Source organism: Neofelis nebulosa, chromosome 7 (genome assembly GCF_028018385.1).
Source record: "Neofelis nebulosa isolate mNeoNeb1 chromosome 7, mNeoNeb1.pri, whole genome shotgun sequence".
In the NCBI taxonomy this organism is placed as follows: Eukaryota; Metazoa; Chordata; class Mammalia; order Carnivora; family Felidae; genus Neofelis; species Neofelis nebulosa.
The window spans coordinates 146,299,210-146,323,333 of NC_080788.1; the positions used below are offsets into that span (position 1 = coordinate 146,299,210).

A 24,124-nucleotide genomic window follows, 5' to 3' on the forward strand; every position below is an offset into this window, starting at 1 on the left:
GGTGGGGTGGGGTGGGGAAAGGCAGCTACAGGTCAGTAATTGCTACAGAATCCCCAAAACAAGGTTAAGAGGAAGGTGTGTGCTTTAAATAGCAGATAACTTTTTCTGTCACTGTGCCATCATATTGTTGTTTCTGCCTCTGCCTGATCCCAACCCCCCTCCCAGCCTGACAGAAGTGTTCGCTTCTGCAGCTAGCCCTGCCTCAGTGGGTGAGACATCAGGTCGATGTCCATGCCAGCCTATGGGCACCCCTCCGATGATGGTACCTCCAATAGACAGTGAAGGAGGGAAATGTGAGGCTGTGTAAGAAAAGTGCACATTCCTTGTGAAACTAATGTGTACCCACCGCTGCTTCATTCTGTGCTGTGGATTTTATAGTCCGCGATGTGTTACTATCTGTTGTCCACAGGTGTTCTTCCTGTGTGTGGTTTTAGTTAAGCACATCCTGTGTCACGGTGTCCTTGGTCATCTGTGCCTTTGCATACTACAGAAGGCGTAAGAAATCCCCTTCCTCTTCACAGTGCTCTTAGCATGTGGAATTTCACAGGAAACATGCCATTTGTATGTCTCTAAAACTTTTTAGTTGCCTGTTCATTTCATGTTTCTTTCTTTCACAGGGGCAGGGTTCTCGCACATAAGCACTTTGAGGAGGGAAGCAAAGGGAAAAAGCTTGAGTTAGCCATTCTGTGTCGTAGAATTTCCCTGCATTACTGTTGGTGGGAATGCAAATTGGTGCAGCCGCTCTGGAAAGCAGTGTGGAGGTTCCTCAGAAAATTAAAAATAGACCTACCCTATGACCCAGCAATAGCACTGCTAGGAATTTATCCAAGGGATACAGGAGTACTGATGCATAGGGGCACTTGTACCCCAATGTTTATAGCAGCACTCTCAACAATAGTCAAATTATGGAAAGAGCCTAAATGTCCATCAACTGATGAATGGATAAAGAAATCGTGGTTTATATACACAATGGAATACTACGTGGCAATGAGAAAAAATGAAGTATGGCCTTTTGTAGCAACGTGGATGGAACTGGAGAGTGTGATGCTAAGTGAAATAAGCCATACAGAAAAAGACAGATACCATATGGTTTCACTCTTATGTGGATCCTGAGAAACGTAACAGATACCCATAGGGGAGGGGAAGGAGAAAAAAAAAAAAAAAAGAGGTTAGAGTGGGAGAGAGCCAAAGCATAAGAGACTGTTAAAAACTGAGAACAAACTGAGGGTTGATGGGGGGTGGGAGGGAGGGCAGGGTGGGTGATGGGTATTGAGGAGGGCACCTTTTGGGATGAGCACTGGGTGTTGTATGGAAACCAATTTGACAGTAAATTTCATATATTAAAAAATAAAAAATAAATTAAAAAAAAAAAAAAAGAATTTCCCTGCATTAATCTTGTCCTTGAAAATATGTACGACCTATTCCCTTAAACCCCACGAGGCTCTGTCTCATTATATGCCATCTATTTGATACCCTTTCCTATTTAACTTGCCTTTTGGTCCTGAGTTCTATAAAATACCGCCTTGGGTCTAGATTTATTAGAACTGATTTTGTCCACTGAGGATAAAAGGTGTCTTTTGGGATATTGTGGATTGTCGTGCGCCATGTTTGCCACACAGCTGGGCTTTTGCCAGCCACGTGACAGTGAGAGTGAGTCTGTTCTGTTCTGCCCTACTAGCACTATTCCTGATCCGAGGACTCCCGTTGCTTCAACGCACAGTGTCAGCAGCGCAGCCACCCCAGACCGGCTCCGCTTCCCGCGGGGCACCGCCAGCCGCAGCACTTTCCACGGGCAGCCCCGGGAGCGGCGGACCGCCACGTATAACGGCCCACCTGCCTCGCCCAGCCTGTCCCACGAAGCCACACCACTGTCGCAGACTCGGAGCCGAGGCTCCACTAATCTTTTTAGTAAATTAACTTCAAAACTCACAAGGAGGTAAGTGCCAGGTGGTGCTGGTTGTTTGCAGCCAACGTAAGAGCAAAAGGAGAAACGTCTTCTCTGTCGTGTGACGCGGCTGCCCAAATACTGTCCACTTTGTCTTTAGCTCGTGTTTTTCTGGTTTATATATAGAACTTTATACTTTAAAACCTTTTAGAATAGGAATTACAGAGCTCAGAGTCTTCCCGACATCAGAAGTCCCTCTAGCACTTGGGAGGTTGTCGTTCTGTTTAATTACTGTTCTCTTGATCACACATCTGCCTACATGCATGGTTACTGCAGCTTAGTGCAAGCTGGCACTTCGGAAGCCGTCCCCGAGGAAGACAGTGTGCTGTGCGGCCAGCCTGGACGCAGAGGAGAGAGACCTCTCTTCTCTCCTGTCGTGCCAGCATCTCTGAGGAGCACTAAGCTTCTTAGGGTCTAAATCTTAAAAACTGTTCTCTCTTGGTCTCAGTAAGTTATAGTAAGAACAAAGTAACTTGCTTAAACGGTACAGTTTGGCGGATAAAATTCCTGATTTATTCTCACCAAGATCTAGTAAATCTGCTTGTGTATAAAATCCTTCATGTGGTACTTTTTCCCTTGAAGTGTTTTGAACTTTATTTCCATAACCTCATCTGGAGGCTGCAAAGGCCTAGAATCACTGATGGCTATGAGAGGAGGAAGTGCCCCTTTGCACCATAAACACATAGGCCGAGGCACCGCCAGCTGGGCCCACACTCAGGAGACTAAGGGCCCCTGCACTTTCAGGACTCCCAGGAGAGATTTCTTCGACACTGAGCTTCACCGAGGATTAGTACGTCCAAGGCATCCTGCCGCTTTGCCCGCTGCAGACCCTCTTTTCATCTGTATTTTACTCAGAACAACAGTGGGGTCTTCTCCAAGCCTGAACTAGCTGGCGCCCCCTGTGGCTCACCAGCTGCCTGCTGTGTTTCCTTCCATTTTTGGAATTTAACCTGTAAGCCAAATACCGCATTTTCAGTCTCCTTAATTCGTCCAGTATTTTTATGTTCTTTTAGTATTTTTAGTCTTTCTCTGGGTACTCTGCTTATTGTCAGGACATGGCTACCAAGTTAGGAGGACTTCTGCTGTCTCTTATCATCGGCTGGAGGCCAGATAGGTGCCAGAAGTTAGAGCGGCCTCTTGTTCTCTTCTCGGCTCCTTTGCTGAGACCCCCTTTTCCAAACTGGGCAGAGTGGTCTAAAGGACTTTGCCAAGTTTGGGGCACCCACTCGTGACCAGTAAAAGAAGCAGGGAGCTCAATCCAGGAACAGTCTGCTGATCCCAGAATAATTCATTCCTTGTTTTTAGGATCATCCCATGGCCTGTCCCAGGCCTCCCTGTCCCCTAGTTGCTTCATTATGGACTAGGCTGAAATGGAATCTGTTTCCAAAACTTGGGTGGTAGGAGACGGAGCCTGGTATCATTCACCTGGCTGTTTGCCTTCCCGACTGAGCTTCATGTCGACGGGTATTTTGCCCTGTAAGAGCCCTGAGTGCAGAGGGGATATGCATCAGTCAGGTGTGTCTGAGATCTAGTTACAGGTCAGCTAGTTCTGTGTCTTTACACTTTGGTTTGTGATGGGCTCTTTAGGTAAAACATCATATGTCAGAGGCTCCTGGCTGGCTCAGTCAGTAGAGCACGAGACTCTAATTTTTTTTTTTTTAACGTTTACTTATTTTTGAGACAGAGAGAGACAGAGCATGAACAGGGGAGGGGGAGAGAGAGAGGGAGACACAGAATCTGAAGCAGGCTCCAGGCTCTGAGCCGTCAGCCCAGAGCCCAACGCGGGACTCGAACTCACAGACTGTGAGATCGTGACCTGAGCCGAAGTCGGACACTTAACCGACTGAGCCACCCAGGCACCCCAGTAGAGCACGAGACTCTTGATCTTGGGGATGTGAGTTCAGGCCCCACGTTAGGTGAAGGAATTACTTAGAAATAAAATCTGGGGGATGGCGGGGCACCTGGGTGGCTCAGTCAGTTAAGCATCCAACTCTTGATCTCACCTCAGGTCACGATCTCATGGTGAGTTCGAGCCCCACATCAGGCTCTGTGCTGACAGCATGGAGCCTGCTTGGTATTCTCTGTCCCCCTCTCTCTCGGCCCCTCCCCTCTCATGCTCTCTCTCTCTCTCTCTCTCTCTCTCTCTCTCTCTCTCTCAAAATAAGTACATAGATAAACTTAAAAAAAATATCTTGGGGCACTTGAGTGGCTCAGTCAGTTAAGTGTCTGACTTTGGCTCAGGTCATGATCTCACAGTTCTTGGGTTCAAGCCCCACATCAGTCTCTGTGCTGACAGCTCGGAGCCTGGAGCCTGCTTCGGATTTTGTGTCTCCCTCTCTCTCTGTGCCCCTCCCTGCTGACACTGTCACTCACTCTCTCTCTCTCTCTCTCTCTCTCTCTCTCTCTCTCTCTCAATCTCTCTCTCCTTCAAAAATAAATAAACATTAAAAAAAAAAAAAAGATTTTATTTTTAAGTAATCTCTACCGCCAACGTGGGGCTCAGACTCAACAACCCCAAGATCAGCAGTCACGTGCTCTTCCTACTGAGCCAGCTGGGCACCCCTGATTGTTGCCTCTGTGCTGTATTTTTCCTGTGTGCTCAGTTAAGGTAGATAAGCGTCCTTAGATGTATAGAGCTATACTTGTTTCTCATTGATAAACATGCATGTGTCACATACATACAAACACATTCTCACATACTCACGTCATCTCCACCGTCCACCTTGTGTAGTGGATACTCTTACTGTTGTGTAGAACAAGCTGGAGATGAGATTCAGAGAGTTTAAGGCACATGTTGAAGATTCTACAGCCAAAAAATGCTGAGCCAAGAAAGGTGCCTCCAGAAGAGGCCCTCCAGGGCACACTGCGTGTGCTGCCCTGCAGAGCAGAACGGTCAAGGATAGTGCAGGCTGGAATCCTTGTCCCTCATTCTCTAATTTAGTGTATTTCATGCATTTCAATTAAAATTGGAGACAGATTTCTTGGTTTAATTAAAAAAAAAAAAGTCTCAGGGGTCATCTTACTTTACATTTTCAGGCAATTTCCCCCCCGAAAGATTTACAGAAAGGTAGTCTTCTGTTTGTTAAAGTTTGCAAACTGAGGTCTGTAGTCTTCCCTGGTTACTGTACTTTAGCGGTGGTCCGTTTCTTCTTGCTGCTGCTGTCAGCGTCGGCTGCTTATCCTCCCCTGACAATAAATGCTAAGATCAGAGTCCTGGTGCCCAAAAGAGGCTCAGGTGTTCTCACTCAGGTGCTGCGTCGGAGACCTGGTCAGATCTGGTGGGAGGAGATCCGCCGCCAGGAAGCCTGTGTTCTGCTCTTGGCTCTGACTCTGCCCTGGGTACGTGTGGCTTTGGAGAGCTGTGTGCTCTCCAACCTCGGAAGCCATTTGTAGTCAGAAGGAGCAAGGCTTCCCTCTCCTGGGGCCAGGCCTGGCCTGCTTAGGGTTCTCAGGGTCACTCCTACCCTATAGGCAGAACAGCCCAGGCATGATGTAGGTGCCTCTGTGTGCCGTGCGCTGGTCCGCGGGGCCTGGCAGGAGTAGAGAGCCTCAGTCCCGCTGCTCCTCCTCTTTATACCTCAGGGATTCGTGGCTGAAAAAGCGAGGAAAAGCAGTTGGGTGCTTGACCAATAACCCTGACCTTTCTCAGGCAGAAAATTGGGAAGTGAAAATACCGAAAGGCCTTTTAATCAATTTTCAACTAAAATAATCTTTTGAATAATGCTGCCTTATTATGTAGTGCTTAATTATTTACAAAATCCTGTCACATGCATGATCTTCTCTGCTGCATATAACCCCTCTGTGGACCACTTCTGATCTGATTATGAAGTGGTTGGCTGTTACCTACAGTAGTTAGCTGTTTTTTAATTGGGCAGCATCTGAAGCAACGTCAAAGTTACCAGTATTAGAAAAACCGATCCACGGAATTCGTTACTTCATTCACTCAGACTGAATTCTGTGTTCAGTCACAGAACTGGGAAGTTTCAGAAATGGTTTGACAAGGCCAGCCTGCGCTCGCCCAGGAATGCTGACCACATGATCGTACAAGTCTGATGGGTAGTTTGGAATTTCTTTTGTCAGATTCTGTTCAGTACAACCTCAGCATCTCCTTAAGTTTTAATGAGCAAAGTTACTTCTAAATACAGTTATTCCAGTTTATTACACAGAACATAAACATGAAACCCCGTTGTTACCATTTTGTTTCCATTCATTTTGCTGTCTAAAACTCTGAAAAGTCCACTTCATTTTAAACCGCAGTAACTTACTGTTTTATTAAGAAGTGATTTATGTGATACCACTGTAACAGACATTCTGTTAATGTTTAAATCGTCTTCCTGAAATAAGTAATGGTTCTCTTAATGGTTGAACATTTTAAAATGAACTTTTCAATGTTGTATAGAAGGTGAGATTTTTGTTCATAGAATATTCTGAAGAGAATCAAGAAATGTTACTTTATTACTATAGTATATTGCACATGACTTAAGTCATTTCTTTAACATGGAATGTTGGATTTTATTATCTTAAAGTCTATCCATCTGAAGAACCTTTAAATTTAATTACAGCTAATGTCAATATTTACTGCTAAATTTTTTCTTACAAGGACAGATTTTTTTATATTTCTAGAAAATTAAAAGATCATGTACTCGATTACCTGTAATTTTACTTTTTCAACAAATGTCACTGTTTCATCGTTCATTGGACAGAAGAGGAGCCCTGTTTTGTTGTTTTTCTTTCTCTCTATAATTGACTAGATTTTCTATTTAATTTGTGCAAGTCATTTTTGTTAATTTTGTTTTTGGCTTAATTTCTTTTAGAAACATGTCATTCAGGTTTATCAAAAGGTAGGATTTATATATACACATTATTTTTCAATCCTTACCCCAAAATGGCTCCTGCAATTAACATCAGGTTTGGCTTTCTAGCCTTGTTTTTGTTTTGTTTTGTTTCTTAAAAACTAAACTTTCTGCTGAGAACTACATACTTACTTCTTTGTAAGGAGCCTCGGAAAGAAGTAGATTGACTCTGTCAGGCGCCCACATAACAACAGGCCTGTGCATGCTCTGTGCATTGTCTTTTCTTTGGTAGAATTATTTAGCATCCAAATAATTCTGTCTTCATACTAATAACACTTAGCATGCTTCTGTTTGAAGAATGCAATGTTCAGTAATATTAATGTACAATTAATGGTTGGCCTCAGGCATGCAGAAGGTAAGTGGTAACTGTTGCCATTTTTTATTTCATGAAGGATTGAATCTGCAGAAGGCTTTAAAATGACCGGGAAATTAGCTAATATTTTTATGGGGGAAACAAGCATAAAATTCAAACCTACAGCCTCATTTAGTTTGAGGTTTTTAGAAACTAAGATGTGGGCAGCTGTAGAGCAGAAATGCTTTAATATTTTCAGAGAGTTGAAGAGTAGTATTCTAAAAGCCACTTTCCACCAACCACTGAAGAAAGTGTGCCTCATCACTTTTACTTAAAGCACTATAAGAAATCATATTCCTACCAGGTGAATATGTTTTGATGATAACGAGTCAGGAGACTAACAACACACACATAATGAGGTAGAAAATCTGCCATTTGGCCTCCGTGTGTCCAGAAAGCCAGGCTATGGATTTTTTTTCTATGTTGATGAAATCAGTGGGTCACTGAAAGGCTGTGTGAACGTGAGCTCTTTATCAAAAACTGGGAAGAGTGCTTTCCTCCTATGGGAAATTCCACTCCATGATTTTAATCTTCCCAGTTGCCAAATTTTTCCTCGGGCAGAAAATTTTGTAGTTGAATATAGGATTTAACTGATAGAATTCATTTCCTTTTAGTTAAAAACCATTACCCTTTGGGGGAGGTATTAAAAAGTCAGCAGACATCCAATTCCAGAGCCAGGCAGAGATGCCCGGTGCGCGGTCGGCCTCCCAGCCTACCTGCCAGCTCGCACAGAGAACAGCGGCCTGGGCCGGTCACCCCTGGGAGACTACGAGCTGAACAAGAGTTGGCTGGTGACCCCAAGTACTTTGGATTTGTTCATATTATGACGTCTGTGTTTGTATGTGGGTGGTCGTGTATCGGTCTGTAAGATTTCTTTTCTCTTTCCCATTTCTCTGTGCTTCTGCATTCTGTTCGTTGAGGCTTCCAACTGAATATGAGAGGAACGGGAGATATGAGGGCTCAAGGTGAGGGGAATGATTTTTACTTAAAATATTTTATAGGTATTTACCTCGTGTCTGTGGCAGAGACGATGCTCTTTTCTGACTATCCCGCATCAGATCCCTGCTCTCAATGTAGGGATTGCTTGGCAGAGTCCCGTTGTATAAGGTTTGTGAAGCAGGAGCCTGTCGCTGCTGCCACCTCCTAGTGGCCACTTGAGGGCGCCAGAGCGCCATGGCTGCCCACTGGTGAAAGCCTTCCAGGTCCAGCCTTTCCACTGGGCTTCCACTGGGCATTTGGGTGCTAAAATATGCCGCCCTCCTGCCTGGGGGCTGATGGCCTGAAGTGAGCTCTGGGAGTCAGTAGGAGCACTCTTGCTGTGTCCATGACTCCTGCACCATCCTGCTCTCAAGGAATGAAAGCAGAATATGGAGTTGAATTTTCATATTTTAAATTAGATGGGTTTTTTTGAAGAACAATTATGTAGTCAGATGTTTTGTTTTTACATTTTGTAGATCATTTTCTATTTCATTACACAAGTCCGGGGGTGGGGGAGTTCGCCAGATAGGCCCAGGTAGGCTGCCATGGTTCTGGGTCTTTTCTACTCGGGCTCATTCCATACCAGTCACCACCATGCTGTTTTGGGTCCCCGTTAACCCATTTGCTCTCTTTCTGCTCTTTCTGAAGCCCAGCTCTGATCATGTGACTTTTCTGAATGAAAAGTTACAGGGGCCCCATTACCTGACCCACCCTGGGTGGCCTCAGCAGCCCTGGCGTCCCCCACCCTCCCCACCGCGGCTGAGGCAGAGTGCCCGGATGACGGCCTGGCAGCACTCCCACCCCAGGCCTGCCCATCCCAGCCTCAAGCAGGCTCCAGCTGTCCTATTTGCTTCCCGCAAGTACTCAGCGGCTGTTGTGGGGGTGATGCTGTGCCCCCAGTTCCAGTCCATCTGCACACTTGATTATACCCTAAACACATTCTGTGCTTTCCACACCTCCTTGCCTTTGCTTATGATACTCCCTCTGCTCAGCACATGATCTCACCTTCCCCACCCCCGTTGTATTGGAATTCTATGGGCTCTTGGTAGCTCTTCCCAGATGCCCCTCCCTCCTGGAACCCATTTCCTCATTTCCCCGCCCTCCTCCCTTTAGAGGGCCCTCCCTGTCTTTTCTGCCCCCGCCCCCTCATGGTGTGCTCATACCTTTCCTGTGCTAGTGCTATTTCCTAAGGTTGCAGTCTTCCCTCCCTCAACCCCAACTCAGCTTGAGAGCTTTTGCTCATTTTTGTAACCTATTTAGTACCTAAAACAGCATTTTTTTTTTTAAAGTTTTTTTTTTTTAACGTTTTTTATTTATTTTTGGGACAGAGAGAGACAGAGCATGAACGGGGGAGGGGCAGAGAGAGAGGGAGACACAGAATCGGAAACAGGCTCCAGGCTCCGAGCCATCAGCCCAGAGCCTGACGCGGGGCTCGAACTCACGGACCGCGAGATCGTGACCTGGCTGAAGTCGGACGCTTAAACGACTGCGCCACCCAGGCGCCCCTAAAACAGCATTTTATACACAGGAAGCTCCTGATCAACTTTAGTGGGTGTGAACCAAATTGAATATTTTACCAGCAGCCTGGCAGCTGTATCTAAAGTAAAACCTATAGCCCCAAACCCTCAGCTTTGATGAATTTGCCAATTTTGCCATTGGGTTAAGTGTATTTATCATGCACGTGCAGGGTGTTTTTAATACACAAGAGTGTTAGGTGTTCACCTTCCTAATTGAAACATTCAGATGTACACGTGAGAGTGTAAATAACGGGTTTGTGGCAATGATTAAATGCTGGGGAGCGGCAGGATAGTAGACACCTGGTCTTGGGGTTCCCAAGAGAATTGTGCCTGGGACCCTGCTATGACATCACCTCTTAGATGTTGGGACCACAGCTTATACTCTGTGCATCGATACAGCTTGCATTCACACCGGTGGTTTCAGTGCTCAGCAGCACATAAGCTTTAATGTTTCATTTTCCTGTTTCAGTAGTAAGATAATGTCATCTAAGAATTATTTTTAACTGTGACATCAGAATTTTAACAAAATGGAAAAATACTCAGGTGGGCGGAGGGAACTGAGAACAGCCCACCCCGCACCCAGCTGTGTACTCAGCATGGGGGGGGCCATTTGCAAGGAAAGTGATTTTGAACCATGTGGAGTCACTGGCTATCCTGAGTACCATCTCCAGCGAAAGGTCATGATGAGCTGAATTAAAAGAAAAGTGGTACCACTGGCCTGCCGACCCATCCTCCCTGAGCTGGGCCTCTGGGGGGCCCTTTCGGCTCCTTGCTGCCTGCAGTCAGCCTGGAGGGGAGAGCTGGGCTTTTGGAGAGGCGCTGTGCCATGTGATTTGCTGATCTCCAAGGATTCTGTTTCACAAATTATTTTCTTAATTTTATTAAATATAGATGGCTGATGAAGATTTTACAGCCAGGTAGAATTTTGCCTGTATGGGTTATGATTTGGAAGGGAGTCCGGGGGTGGGTGGTAGATGAATACTTCTCCGTAAAGGAACAGATAATCAGATGTGAGCCTGTGCAAGAAAAATGTGGAGGTCAGTCATGCTATGATTATGAGCTAGCTGTAACAGAAAAGGTTGGTTTTTCTGTGCAATTAAAAATAAACCTGCTACTGTGCATTTCAGTCGCAACGTATCTGCTGAGCAAAAGGAGGAAAACAAAGAAGCAAAACCTCGCTCCCTGCGCTTTACCTGGAGCATGAAAACCACTAGTTCCATGGACCCCAGTGACATGATGCGGGAGATCCGCAAAGTGCTGGATGCCAATAACTGCGACTATGAGCAGAGAGAACGCTTCCTACTCTTCTGTGTCCACGGTGATGGGCACGCGGAGAACCTCGTGCAGTGGGAGATGGAGGTGTGCAAGCTGCCAAGACTGTCTCTGAACGGGGTCCGGTTTAAGCGGATATCAGGGACATCCATAGCTTTCAAGAATATTGCTTCCAAAATTGCCAACGAGCTAAAGCTGTAACCCAGTAATTACGGTGTAAATTAAGTAGCAATTTAAAGTGTTTTCCTGAACACTGATGGAAATGTATAGAGTAATATTTAGGTAATAACGTCTGCATCTTCTAAATCATGATATTAAAATATAAGGACGAGAGCACGCCTGGGAGCGGAAGCTGGCCTTTTTTCTACGAATGCACTACATTAAAGATGTGTGACACGCGTGCCCTCTGTCTTATTTCCATTGCCCTGAAAGTCAGCGTGTGACATCATCGCCACGGGCCTCCTGTCTGTGTGGTGTGAGCGTGGACTGTGCGTGTGAAGTAGTGCATACGGAAGCATCTCCTTACACTGGCAGCCAGAGTTGTTACGAGTACCTCTGTGGGAGATCATTTGGTGCTAAAACATTAAAATTGCCAAGGAGGAAAATACTGAATTACTACTAAGAATTAACCTTAATCTTAAGACTAGTTGATCATTAATACAGGTTTACAGTTCATGCCTGTGGTTTTGTGTTTGTTGTTTTGTGTTTTTTTTTAGTGCAAAAGGTTTAAATTTATAGTTGTGAACATTGCTTGTGTTTTTCTAAGTAGATTCACAAGATAATTAAAAATTCACTTTTTCTCAGTAAAGTCTTCCATTGTCTCCTAATGCTGTATTTAAGACTCAAATTAAGGCAGTGACTAAATGTTTTTGCCTCCGCCACCAACTTGAACAAAAGCAAATGGAAAGTGTATGAAGGCCTGGGGCCACTTTGTCCTTAGCGTGGATCCCAGCATTTTGTGATTACTAGCATCTTTTTTCTCCAAAGGAAATAAAGGGAGAAGTCGGCCCTCCTGGTGACCTGAGGAGGAAGGGAATCAGGAGCCTCGCGAGCCCATGTGGAGAGACGCCAGGTCTTGATGGTTCTGGGTTGGTTCTCCACGACGTATGTAATTCTCCTCTCTTGTTTTTTGATTCAGTACATGAATCAATCCTACAGCTTTTTTCCAGCACCCTGCATGGTTATACAGAGGGAGTAATGAATTCATCAGTTAGTGTGACACTTGAATCTCATGGGGAAACTGCCACATCGATTGGTGTGCTGTTTTGGGTTCTGGGTTTTTTTCTTGTTGGTCAAAGTATGAAAGTCTAGACAGTCACTCGGTCACAGATATTTACTACCACAGGCAGAGCACTGTTTTAGGTGTTTGTGACACATCAGGGAAGAAAACAAAGATCCCTAGAGCCTCTTGAAGCATATGTCCTAATAGGACGGCAGTCAATAAACATTAGTAAGCAAAGTAGGAACAAAGTGGTCAATGCCAGGAAAAAAATTGCAGGGCGGGTTGAGGCATTGCTAGGGACCTGAGGTTTGGTTGGTGCCACGTTACATGGGGTGATGGTTGGGGGGTGTGGCTTGGCCTCTCTGGGAGCAAGAAGCAGCCAGGAAAGCTGTTCAGAGGCTGTCGGCAATGATTAGGCAAGAGGTAACTGGCCTAGGGAGACGCTGGTCAGTTCTGGATTATGTCCTGAAAACAGAGTCAACCCATCTGCTCTTGATTGGATGTGGATGAGTTCTGGCCTGAACAGGAAGGATGGGTTTGCTGCCCATAGTGGTTAATCACCACTGCTGTGGCCGGAAGGGAGAACAGGAGAGCAGTTTTGAATGCCCTGAGTTTGAGGTGCCTTCAAGACACCATATGGGCACCCGGGACAGACCCCGGGAGAGGCCCTGGGAGCCCTCAGCCTGTGAGTGGGTGGATCCTATTCTGAGCTGGCAGAGCTGGCAGAGAAGCTCCCAGACAAGGGCGAGGCCTGGGAGAAGAGGCGGAGCCGGCAGGGAAGCAGTGAGTTGCGAGGGACCCCGGCAGCCAGGGTGGCGGTTGACCTGACCGTGGAGCTCACACTTCCCTTACTAGAACTTTCGAGCCTCCCTTATTCAACCCAGCAAGTCCCCTCTCCCTCCTCTTATCACCTGAGGCATTTTTGTTCCTTCTCTGGAACCAGCTCCCTTCTGCATCAGGGTGCGAGGTCTCCTCTGCGCGACCACCCTGTGGAAGCTGGCAGAGGTGAAGCAGAGCTCTGCCAAGCCAAGGTGTGGCTGCGGCGTGGTTCCTTCTGACCTTTACGCCTCGGAGACGTTCTAATAGTTTTCCATAGTTTTGTTCTCAAGGACAAATTGAATACTGGAAGTTGGGCTCCTTTGAGAGCAGGTAGCTTCCCCCACGTCTGATGAAATGGCCACTCTATATGCAGACACAGGTAGATGCTCATATTGTTTTCAGTTGTTGATTTGTCGTAAGTGGTGTCTGCATTAGTACGTTACTGGTCCGAGGAGAGACGGGTGTTCACCCGCAGAATTCACCTGAGCGGTTCATATTGAAAAGCCGCTATCACTGATTGACATCGGTTTGATTTTAATGGCAACATAGGTAGTGTTACCTTTACTGCAGTTGGAACATGAATTCAAGTCGATTATTAAGGGGCCCATGCCCTTCCTTTAGAGAGTACTTTTTTTATAATATGATGTTTTTATTCTGCATACAGTGAATTTTGAAAAGGAATATTCTAGAGTACTTCATAATCACTTCAGACGCAATGACAAGGCCACATTTTTTCCTCATCCGCTCCTCTGGAGTCCTTCAGAGGTGAGGTAAGGTACCTTGTGGGGGCGGTGCTGTTCCTATTTACCTGACGACCAGAGTGCTGTCCTCCCCTAGTACTCCAGTATCGCCAGCTCTCGTCCAGATCAGGCAAATCCGAGGGACCAGGACAGCATTCCTTAATGACATGCCTGGCTCTTGGGCCATCCTTCCATCTCTGAGAGTGAAGAAAGCTGGCAGGAAACATGACTAACTTTGAGAAGCACAACCGTGATCGTTTTCACAGCATGTGTTTCTCCAAAAGCCCAGAGAAGGATGATATTTAAAAGAAAGATCTCCCTGTGTGTGCATTGTGAACACGTCACTGTCACTGTGGAGACCGTCCCTAGAATACCCTTTCCTGGCAGTTCCTGCTCTGTGAGTGGCACACGGTGACCTCCGTGTCCACGGAGCAGGCGAGGCCCTGGGGCAGGGAGGTGTGTCTGCTCAAAACTTTGCTTTTTGTGGGAGTTTTTTGTTCTTTGGGGGGCTTGGGGTTGTTTTTGCCAATTTGCCACGAGACCCTTCAGAGAGCCCAGCAAGCACTTCGCATCGGGGAGCGTGGTGGCTCTCGAAGGGAGCGACGGTGAGCGAAGGGTGGTGTGCTTCGCAGGTGTCCCGACACTGCACGCAGGAGTCTAAATGTGACCGTCCCCAAGAGTAGAACCTGGGCATCTTCTCCGGTCAGCAGGGAGGACAGAGTTTAACAGCTTTGCAAATGGGTCTTTGGTTTACCACTTTGAGAGACAGAACCTAGGCAGGGGTGACACTCCCTCAGAGGTAGTGCTCGCCATCGGTGTGGCACCCAAGGGTGGCCACTGGGCGCGATCAGCGTCAAAGCGGCACGTGTGCCTCAGGAGTCCAAGCTTGAGCGGGACGTCTGGGCCCGGCCCCTCCTCCGGGGAAGGAGACGTCACAGGGACTAGACGGAGACGTTCGGGTGCGTGGAGATTGAGGCGGGGGTGGGGGGGGGTCTGAGACTCAAGGAGGAACCCAGCCCGCTAAGGGAGCAGGGTGGACATTGGAGGGAAGACCGTGTGAATCACAGGAACAGCACTCCACCAGGAGGGGAGCTGCTGGCTGTGTGGGGTGCTGAGGTCCGCATGCTGGTTTCTGCAGCAGGGCCTAGATGGTGAAGACCGCTGGAGGCAGTGTGGTTTAGTTGGGGAGGGGTGCGTCCTGATCACCGCGGCCTGGTTTCCAGGCTCGTGACCTCAGGTCGCCTCCTCTATAAAGGCAGCACGGTGGCGATAGTGCCTCACTCTGCATTCTTGGCAGAGTCTACCAGGTGACAAGTGCAGGGTGCCTGGCACAGGCGAGGGAGACGCGGGTTTTCTTGGGCGCCCTTCCGCCCAGCTTAGCCAAGACACCGAAGTCCTTGACCAGCATGCTCTCTGCCCTCCCAGCAGAGACTTGATAAGAAAATTCGCCCAGTTTCTGAAGTGTAGAGTGCTGGTCTCTGAGCCTGCGGTGTCTGGGAAGCTGACCAGCCTGCACTGCCACCTTCTTCGCCCCAAGTTGTGGCCTGTGTCCCCAGGGGACAGGAAGAGCGTGAGTCTGGTGGGAGAGTCTGGTGGAAGGCGGGGGCGGCCGATGGTACCCTCCCCTCCTCGGATTGCTGATCACCTCTCCTCCAACAGGCCTACCGTTGCCATTACATTTAAGATCTCATTGGCTTAGGGGCCCAGAGTCGGCAGAGCATGGGACTCTTAATCCCCGGGTCGTGAGTTCAAGCCTCACGTTGGGCATGGAGCCTTCTTTTTTTAAACAAATAAAAAATAAAATGACACCCTCTCTCCTGGACTGCTTGCCCAGCTCTGCCCTCCCACTCTCTGCTGCTTCCTGTCATGCTAAGAGTCAGCATCATGGACAAATGTATTTGTCTCTGTATCTACCCTCCCCACCCATACTTAGAACGAAAGCCGCACGGGGAAGGGCTTTTTCTTCTCTATCTTAGGTACCTAGAATAGTGCCGGGTACTTACTTACAAAGTAAGTATTCATTTAAAATGATGATGACGATGGGGCGCCTGGATGGCTCAGTCGGTGAAGCGTCTGACTTCAGCTCAGGTCATGATCTCCCAGTTTGTGGGTTTGAGCCCCATGTCGGGCTCTGTGCTGACAGCTCGGGGCCCGGAGCCTGCTTTGGATTCTGTGTCTCCCCCTCTCTCTGTCCCTCCTCTGCTCATGCTCTGTCTCCCTCTCTCTCCCTCTCTCTCCCTCTCTCTCTCTCTCCCTCTCTCTCCCTCTCTCTCCCTCTCTCTCTCTCTCAATAATACAATAAATAAACGTTAAGAAATTTTTTAGAAGATGATGATGATGGAGGAGTAAGTAGTAGTAGTATGGGCAAGAAATATCTGGAAGGCACAGGCTGCTTTAGTGGCTTCAGTCAGAACTCTTACTGAGGTTCCCCTATAGCCCAAGGCCCAAGGATGAGGCGGACACAGCCATAGGAAGCTGTGTTTGGATTTGTGGTCCATTTTCCTCCGTCTCCAGCAGCGCTCTGAGCTGAGCTCTTCCTGTTTTACAGACAAGGCTCAGAGGTGGGCTGGAAATGTACTTCTCACTGAGCTGCCTGTATAGCTGATGCCCTGTTGTGTCATTCAGTCCAGTCTGGGACGAGAGCATGCGATTGCTGTGGGTGTCCAGGGGAAGTCCTGAATCACATGACATTGGCCTTCAGATATGAAATCGGGGGTTAAAACGCTTGGTTTCGAGCCTTAATCTGTGTCCCCCACCAGAGTCATGCAGTGTAGTGCTTGGATTTCAGTCCCTCAAGAGAACAGCCACCTGAGGCTTGGCCACAGTGTGTGAGCTGGAGGTCACGGAGGCTTTGGGGTATTGACAGCAGCTCTCCACCCTGAGTGCTTGCTTGCAGGCACCAGGCCGAAGGTGAGACCTGCTGAGCACAAGTCCTGGCTCGCAGAGCTTGCACACCTCGTGCCCAAGATAGGGAGGCTGGTCCTTGGGGGTCACCTTGGGGCAAGGCTAGAGCGCAGCTTGCTGAGATGACCCAGATCTCTCAGGGAAGCCTGGAGAGGCTGGGGCCACAGGAAGCACTTTTGCTGCTTTTGGCTTTGGTTTGATTGCTTGGTTTGTCTTGTTTCTGTGGTGGGGCTGATTGGTTACAGATTCTGAGGGTCTCACGTCTTTTTCTAGTTCCCTAGATATTCACGCCTATGGTTTGCAGCTGTGGTGAAGTATCTTCTTACCATGTGGGTTGACAAATAAGGTGCCTTCCTGGGGGGCGTCACTGAGAAAGGGGACAACTGCTCATCCTGCAGCCCTTCCCCCAGCCTGTTCCTTTTGCAATTTCCTGCTCTCTACCTCCCACCCACTTAACCCACCTCTAAGTGTTATTTTAAGCCAGAATTCTAGAACTCCTCCCTCAAGCAGGAGGGAGATCTGCAATTGCTCATCAGGAACTTCTCCAGCTTCTGCTGGGGCACCTTCAGTGCCAGGGCACGCGCGTGCATGCACGCACACACACCCTCTCCCTCTCCCTCTCCCTCTCCCTCTCCTCTCCCTCTCCTCCTCTCCCTCTCCCTCTCCCTCTCCCTCTCCCTCTCCCTCTCCTCCTCTCCCTCTCCCTCTCCTCCTCTCCCTCTCCCTCTCCTCCTCTCCCTCTCCCTCTCCTCCTCTCCCTCTCCTCTCCCTCTCCTCCTCTCCCTCTCCCTCTCCTTCCCTCTCTCTTCCTCTCTCTTCCTCCCTCTCCCTCTCTCTTCCTCCCTCTCCCTCTCTCTCCCTCTCCCTCTCCCTCCCTCCCTCCCTCCCCCCCCCTCCCTCCCCCCCCCCCCCCTCCAGGGAACTGGGGGGAGAGTTCTGTCTGGTTCTGCATTTTCCTGATGCTCATCAGCTTCTTGCACCACCTGGTGGCTTCCTACTCTTGGGAACTTTAACTGGTCAGGGTTCAAGTATTTGAAGATAGAAATTGTGTTTCCTTCTCAAATTTTGCTTCTCTCAGTTAAACTGCCCCAGTTCTTTTCGGGCGTTTCGGGACAAGAAGATGTGATTTTTCGTGGTTGTTTGTTCCTATGTTGATTCATTGACATGCATTTTTTGGAGGGTTTAGAGTGAGGCAGCTACTCTAGAGGGCCCTGTGCTGAGCTCTGTGGATCCAAAAATAACCAGGGTAAAACCCAAGTCCTCTAAAGTCTCCAGGGAGAGGGGCACAGACACAGTCTGGAAGTCTGGGATGGCCAGGGCTGCATGGTGGAAACCCAGGCAGGAAGCCCAGTCTGAGTGGGAGGCAGCAGAGGTTACAGGTACAGCCCGAAGCACCCCTGTTCCGCTCAGCGAAAGAGGAAGCTGTGGTGTTTGCAAAGGAAGGCATGGAAAGGCTCATCCTGCTTCGGACTTGGGGCGTGTGTAGGGACAGTGACAGGGCCGGTGCGCTGCTGGACAAGCTCTGTCTTGTCACCATCCCAATAAAATATGTCTCCAACAATGCACCTCTGTTCTGTTTAGAGGACTTCAGTCCAGTACTTTCTTAGGAAGTGGTGTGGCAGGCTTTGGGTAGAGTTCTGTCACCAAAAATAGACCTCACGGCACTAGGAAGCCAGGCTCTAGGGACCAGAGAGGAAGCATCCCGGCCAGTATGGGGCACCTGGTATGCCAGCTCCTTCCGGAGTGAGGTCTGCATGGACTTGCCTCTCCCTCACTCTCGAAAGGGAGCTGCCAGCAGGCGTGGGTAGGTGTGAATACATTCTCAAATCAGACATGTTTTGCATGGAAATAAGCTGGGAAGTAGGAGCCTATGCAGTCATGTTCATTAATAAGGAACCCGAAATCCTTTGGTAGACGGGCCTGAGAGCTGCTTCCTGATCTGACACCAGGAGCTGCTCTGTGCACCCTGGGGCACTGCTCAGGCTGGTCCCTCCTCTGTTTGTGTCCTGTGACCAGCTTCTACTTTCCCTGCAGCACCCGGCTCCTTGGTCACCTGCTGCCTCCAATCTTTGTGGTTCCCTGGTCACCTGCTGCCTCCAATCTTTGCGGTTCCCGCTCTCTCAGCCCCGGTGCCCTGGGGCCCTCTCCCCGCATTCTCTGAACTCTGGAGAATCCTGTTGGCTCATCAGGTATCAGCTCAGCCCATGTGTAGTGGGAGTCCTGTCACCCAGAAAGGCAGTCCATATGCCTCTTTGTCCTGACGTCATAAATGTGTAGGGCACGTTTTGTTGGGCTCCATTTCCTAGTATCATATCATTAATAAGTTGGACCAAAACACCGGAGCCAGGCCAGAAGAGGAAAGTCCTGGAACAGAGGAAAGCAATAAACACCTTGACCCTCCTTTCTGGTCTCTGGGGAGGAGGAGGAGGCCTGGCCTGTGGCCTCCCTCTGCCCAGAGCCTCTCCTTTCCCAGCCTGGCACCACTGCTGTGGCTTCGGCTGCAGGGGGCGCCAGCACGCGTGGGTCCTGTCGAGCAGAGCCGCCAGTGTCAAGTGCGGGTGATTACGCGTCATCTTTATCAGTTCTTGCAAGTAGTGATATGTTGGTCAGTGGATGGGTCAAAAGTATAGACAAAACTAGACTTTTCACTTCAGTGAAAATTTAACAGAAGTTGTCTTTTGTTGCTAGGTTGTGTTTTTCCAGAGTAGCCCAGGCATGTTAACGCAGACCACCTTCACCAGTAATGGGAGCAGTCCGTTTGGGGTGGGGGTGGGGTGGGTGGGGGGAGACCCAAAGCCTGACCCCACAGTCCGTGTTCTCAGAGAGGACACTCTCAGTGAAGCAAGTATGTGACGGGGCCAGGGGGCATGCCTAAAGGGTGAAGCCCGAGGAGAATGATAGAGGGGACTGATAGAGGTCGTTCTGGAAAGGAGGGCTAGGGCAGGCAGGGAGGTGGGACCAAAACCCGGAAACAGGCGTGCAGCAGGGGGCTCCAGGCTAGACCAGGTCTGGAGGGGTTGGCACCTCTGCTGTGTGTCCCTGGTCTCACGTGTGCCATCTGCAGTCTGCATGCACATCAGCATGGGGGGTGGATGCGGGCAAAGCCAGCCTGTGTTTCTGGAGCCACTGGATCTAGTTCCAGTGACATTTTTGGACAAATTGACCTGTTAAGCCCTGCCACGGCAGCAAGCACCAAGCCAGGCCCCACCTCGCAGTAGGGTTCGTGAGCGGCAGAGCAGCGTCCCAGCCCCAGCCCCCACTGCCACCTGAGGAGTGGTGCTGGCCGCCTCACGTGTGTACCACCGGCTCACGCACATGAGGGCGCATTCTGTTTGCTGGGCTCCGGTGGCGCTTGTCTCCCATCCCAGGATGGCTGCTGGAGCATTTCATGCCCGTGGTTACAGCTGCCTCCGGGGCATCTTGAGAATGTGCTTCTCTAGCCCGACGGCCGCATGCCAGCCTCAAAACCAAGGTTTTGTTACCACAGCGGAAGGGAAAAATGGCTGCTAGGAGACAAGCGGCCAACTCCACACAGATTCATCAGCAGTGGGAAGAGCTACAAATACTTCTAGCTCTTCTGGGTCTTAAGGGTCATTGTTTAATTAAGTTGAGCGTTAGATTTTGCAAGCCCCAACTCAGAGAAGGGTATGAAAGTCAGGACTTCTAAAACCAGGAACATGGTCTTTGCTTCTCTGTGTCTTCAGTAAAGCAGAACGAGCTCCACAAAGACAAGTTTGGGGGGGGTGGGAAGCGGGGAAGAGTCCAAACGCTGTGCACGGATCCCTACAGAAAGTCTCTAGCCTTGGGGCGCCCTCAGTCGGTTAAGCATCAGACTTCGGCTCAGGTCATGATCTCGCGGTTTGTGAGTTCGAGCCCCGCGTCGGGCTCTGTGCTGACAGCTCAGAGCCTGGAGCCTGCTTCGGATTCTGTCTCCCTCTCTGTCTGCCCCTTCCCTGCTCTCACTCTGTCTCTCTCTCTCAAAAATAAATAAACATTAAGAAAAAAGAAAAAAAACAAAAAAAGGCTCTAGCCAGACTTGGGAACCAAGGTTTTTGTCATCCAATCCACATACAAAATTCACAGCTCCAAACTGAATTGCTCCCCCTGCCCCACCCCTGCTCCATGGAAACCTCTCAGCCAGAAAGACAACTCTTGCCAATCAAAAATTGCTTCCTTTTGTCACCTATAGAAAAGGAAATTAGTTCAGACTCTGTGTGGGTGCAGGGTGCAGCCCCAAGGGTGCTTCGGGAAGCCTTACTGTAGGCATCAGGCAGCTCCAAATAGAAATGCAGGATGAGGCACCTTCCAGGCAACTGCAGCCTATGCAGCGACTGCTAAGAGCAGCAGGGGCTGCACGCTGGAGGTCTGGATGTTCTGAAAAGTTAAAGAGCAGTGAAAAGAGCCCAGCACTTCGAACCGAGTGGTCTCAAACTGGTGACCCTGAGCCAGTCTTCCCTCCTCTCCTAGCATCCGGTTCCCTCCCCACCCCATGCTGGGGGCGGAGGGGCAGTGATCCGTTCACACAGACTAAATGAGGGGTGGTGACAATGAAGTCCTGCCTCAGTGGGCTCCCACGAACTGTGACACATTAGAGCATCTTTTTAAACACCACTTAAAAAAAGAATTTGTTTCAGCTTATATAAGTAATACATGTTCACTGTAGAAAATTTGGAAAACAAAGTATAAAGAAGGAAATCACCTGTTACCCCACCACCCACAGTTAACTACTGTTCTTTGGGATTTTTCCATACATGCTCCGGGATCCACAGTACAAGCTGTTTTATAACTTGCTTTTACTTCCATTTTTTTAAGCATGCTGCCATCTCACTGAGTTCTTCATGCTGTTGGGATGCCTGCATGGTGCCTCATTGAGGGAGGTGGCCTGGATTTTTAACCAGCCTTTCTTGTTGGCAGTCCTGACCCATCAGTTCCTCCCTGTTCTGGAGTGATTATACTTTTTCATTATTTCTGTAGGGCAGTGGTTCTCAGAGAGGCAGTTGGAGCATGGGGCACCTGGCTGGCTCAGTCTGTAGAGCATGTGACTCTTGTTCTTGGGGTTGTGAGTTTGAGCCTCACATTGGGCATAGAGCTTACTTTATTTTTTTTTATTTTTATTTTTTTAATGTTTGTTTATTTTTGAGACAGAGAGAGACAGAGCATGAACAGGGGAGGGTCAGAGAGAGAGGGAGACACAGAATCCGAAGCAGGCCCCAGGCTCCGAGCTGTCAGCACAGAGCCCGACGCGGGGCTCGAACTCACGGACCGTGAGATCGTGACCTGAGCCGAAGTCGGACGCTTAACCAACTGAGCCACCCAGGCGCCCCATTTTAATTTTTTTTTAACGTTTATTTATTTTTGAGACAGAGACAGAGCATGAATGGGGGAGGGACAGAGAGAGGGAGACACAGAATCCGAAGCAGGCTCCAGGCTCCGAGCCATCAGCCCAGAGCCCGACACGGGGCTCGAACCCACGGACCGTGAGATCGTGACCTGAGCTGAAGTCGGATGCTTAACCGACTGAGCCACCCAGAAGCCCCGAGCTTACTTTTAAAAAAGGGGAGGGGCACCTGGGTGGCGCAGTCGGTTAAGCGTCCGACTTCAGCCAGGTCACGATCTCACGGTCTGTGAGTTCGAGCCCCGCGTCGGGCTCTGGGCCGATGGCTCGGAGCCTGGAGCCTGTTTCCGATTCTGTGTCTCCCTCTCTCTCTGCCCCTCCCCCGTTCATGCTCTGTCTCTCTCTGTCCCAAAAATAAATAAAAGACGTTGAAAAAAAAATTTTTTTTTTTTAAATAAAAAAGGGGAAAAAAGTGTAAACCCTATTCAAAGAGGCTGGATTTTGGCCCTCAGGGGACTTTTGGCCAAGTCTGCCGATAATTTCTGTTGTTACAGGGTGGGTGGATAACAACTGCTGGCATCTAGAGGTTGGAGGCTGAGCTGCAGTGCTCAGGGGAAGCCCCTGCCCGGAGTCATCCTGCCTGATGTGAGTGGGTGCCATTGAGAAACCCTGCCATGGGGTCATGTCCTAGCTGGGCCATGGCCAAGGTGCAAGAACGGATGCTTCTAGTGCTGCTGATGGGTGTGGTCCATCCAAGACAGTGAATGAATAAAAGTGCGTTCGTCTGTGTTGTGTGGTAGGGTGTTTCTTAGATTCCCCATGTTGACTGTGACTTCGAGGAAAGTTAAATTCACCCTGTGTAAGAGTCTTATGAATGCAGAGGAAAGGGAGGAGGCTGTAGGGAGTCTGGCCCATGGACTGGGAAGCAGAGGTACCCCCACTGAGGGGAGAGCATAGTAAGCCCTGCCTTGTCCCAAAAGAATGGACTCAGCTAAAAAGTGTGTTCAATAGAGCAGGATAAAATAAATGAGAATAAAAGTGAGCAAAGAGAATATTACAGGTAGAAAAACAACTGGCCCATAGAAGCACTTGTAGCTCTGGGCCCGTGGCGAGGCTCCTCCCAGAGGGCCGTGGGGAGCGGCTCGCCTGCTTGCCCAGCCCCCTGAGAGGGGCCCAGCACTGTGTGCTGCAACACAGGGGAGAACGGTAGGGGCCCTTGGGGCTCCCGGGAGCAGCTTTTACTGCCTGGAAGAAGTCTGGGGCCTCCCTGGGTGTCCAGCTGAGAGGTGATTGGAGGTTGCAGCTTGTCTTATGGAACCACTGGTAGTTAAGGGACTGTCCCACTCTTAACGGTCCAGACAGTGTGGAGACGATCAGGAAGCCATGTGCCTGCCTGACTAGGCCCCCAGGTGCCTGTACGCACCTCAGGGTGGAGTGGGGACAGTGGCCCATCCCTGAGCCTGTGCAAGCAGGAGGGCCTTCTGGACAAGGGCCCCCCAGCATGGGCACACGCAGCCTGAGGCCTTTCCAGAGGACGTTCTTCCTGTGCTCCTCACAGCCCTTTCTCCCAAATTACCAGACTCCACAGTCTACAGTGTACTGTCTGCCCCGGCCCAGTGCCCACTGACCAGAGGAGGACACTGAAGGTGAGAAAAGGTGAGCCCTACCTGATGTGTGACCCACACCGGTCAGCCGAGGAGGGAACCAAGTGCCAGCCCCTGACCTAGATAAAGGGTGGGTTCAGAGATCCTCTCCCTGCCAACCTTGTGCCCCAGGAGGCCTGCCCCCTACTCTGCCCATCCCACCCCAGCTTTCACTCACCTGGCTTCCGTGCCTGTGCCTCTTCCCCCAGCAGAGGCTCCTGGAAACCCTCCCCTGCCAGCACATGGCCTGGGTGGGCCCCTCAGCTCAAGCCTGGCCACTAAGGCAGATGGAGCTGCTTCTACTCCACTGCTGTCCACCCAGCCTGCTTGTCCTGGGCCCCAGGGTCTGGGTTGGCCAGCTGCCCCTGCCCCTGGGGCAGGAAAGACTGCCCAGCCCAGGACACAGTGGGCACAAAGGCCATGCCCAGTTCTCTTCCTAGTTGCAGGGTAACCTTGGTGGGGATTAGGGCCTGCTGACCCAAAGCGTGAGGAGTTGGGGTACCCCAGATTCTGGTGGGGGTGGGGGTGGGAGACCAGGATAGAG

At 49.5% G+C, this 24,124-nt stretch overlaps 1 protein-coding gene and 1 long non-coding RNA gene across 15 annotated transcripts in view; both read left to right on the plus strand.

Annotated features, from left to right (window-relative positions):
- The window catches only part of MARK3 (microtubule affinity regulating kinase 3), a 113,906-nt gene extending 102,588 nt beyond the window's left edge, over positions 1-11,318 (plus strand). For 9 of the 14 annotated variants that reach the window (XM_058740373.1, XM_058740376.1, XM_058740384.1 and 6 more), the window contains 4 exons: positions 1,679-1,936; positions 6,760-6,786; positions 8,071-8,115; positions 10,773-11,318. In XM_058740373.1, the coding sequence (XP_058596356.1) occupies positions 1,679-1,936; positions 6,760-6,786; positions 8,071-8,115; positions 10,773-11,118 (676 nt within the window). In that variant the 3' untranslated portion in view covers positions 11,119-11,318. The remainder of the gene's footprint in view (positions 1-1,678; positions 1,937-6,759; positions 6,787-8,070; positions 8,116-10,772) is intronic. The other 5 variants (XM_058740374.1, XM_058740379.1, XM_058740378.1 and 2 more) reach the window with 3 other exon arrangements.
- A 1,376-nt stretch (positions 11,319-12,694) lies between these two features.
- Positions 12,695-22,725, plus strand: LOC131517796 (uncharacterized). Its single transcript, XR_009264844.1, has 2 exons — positions 12,695-13,728; positions 22,492-22,725. It is a non-coding gene; the product is annotated as an uncharacterized LOC131517796 (long non-coding RNA).
- Positions 22,726-24,124: the final 1,399 nt, after the last annotated feature.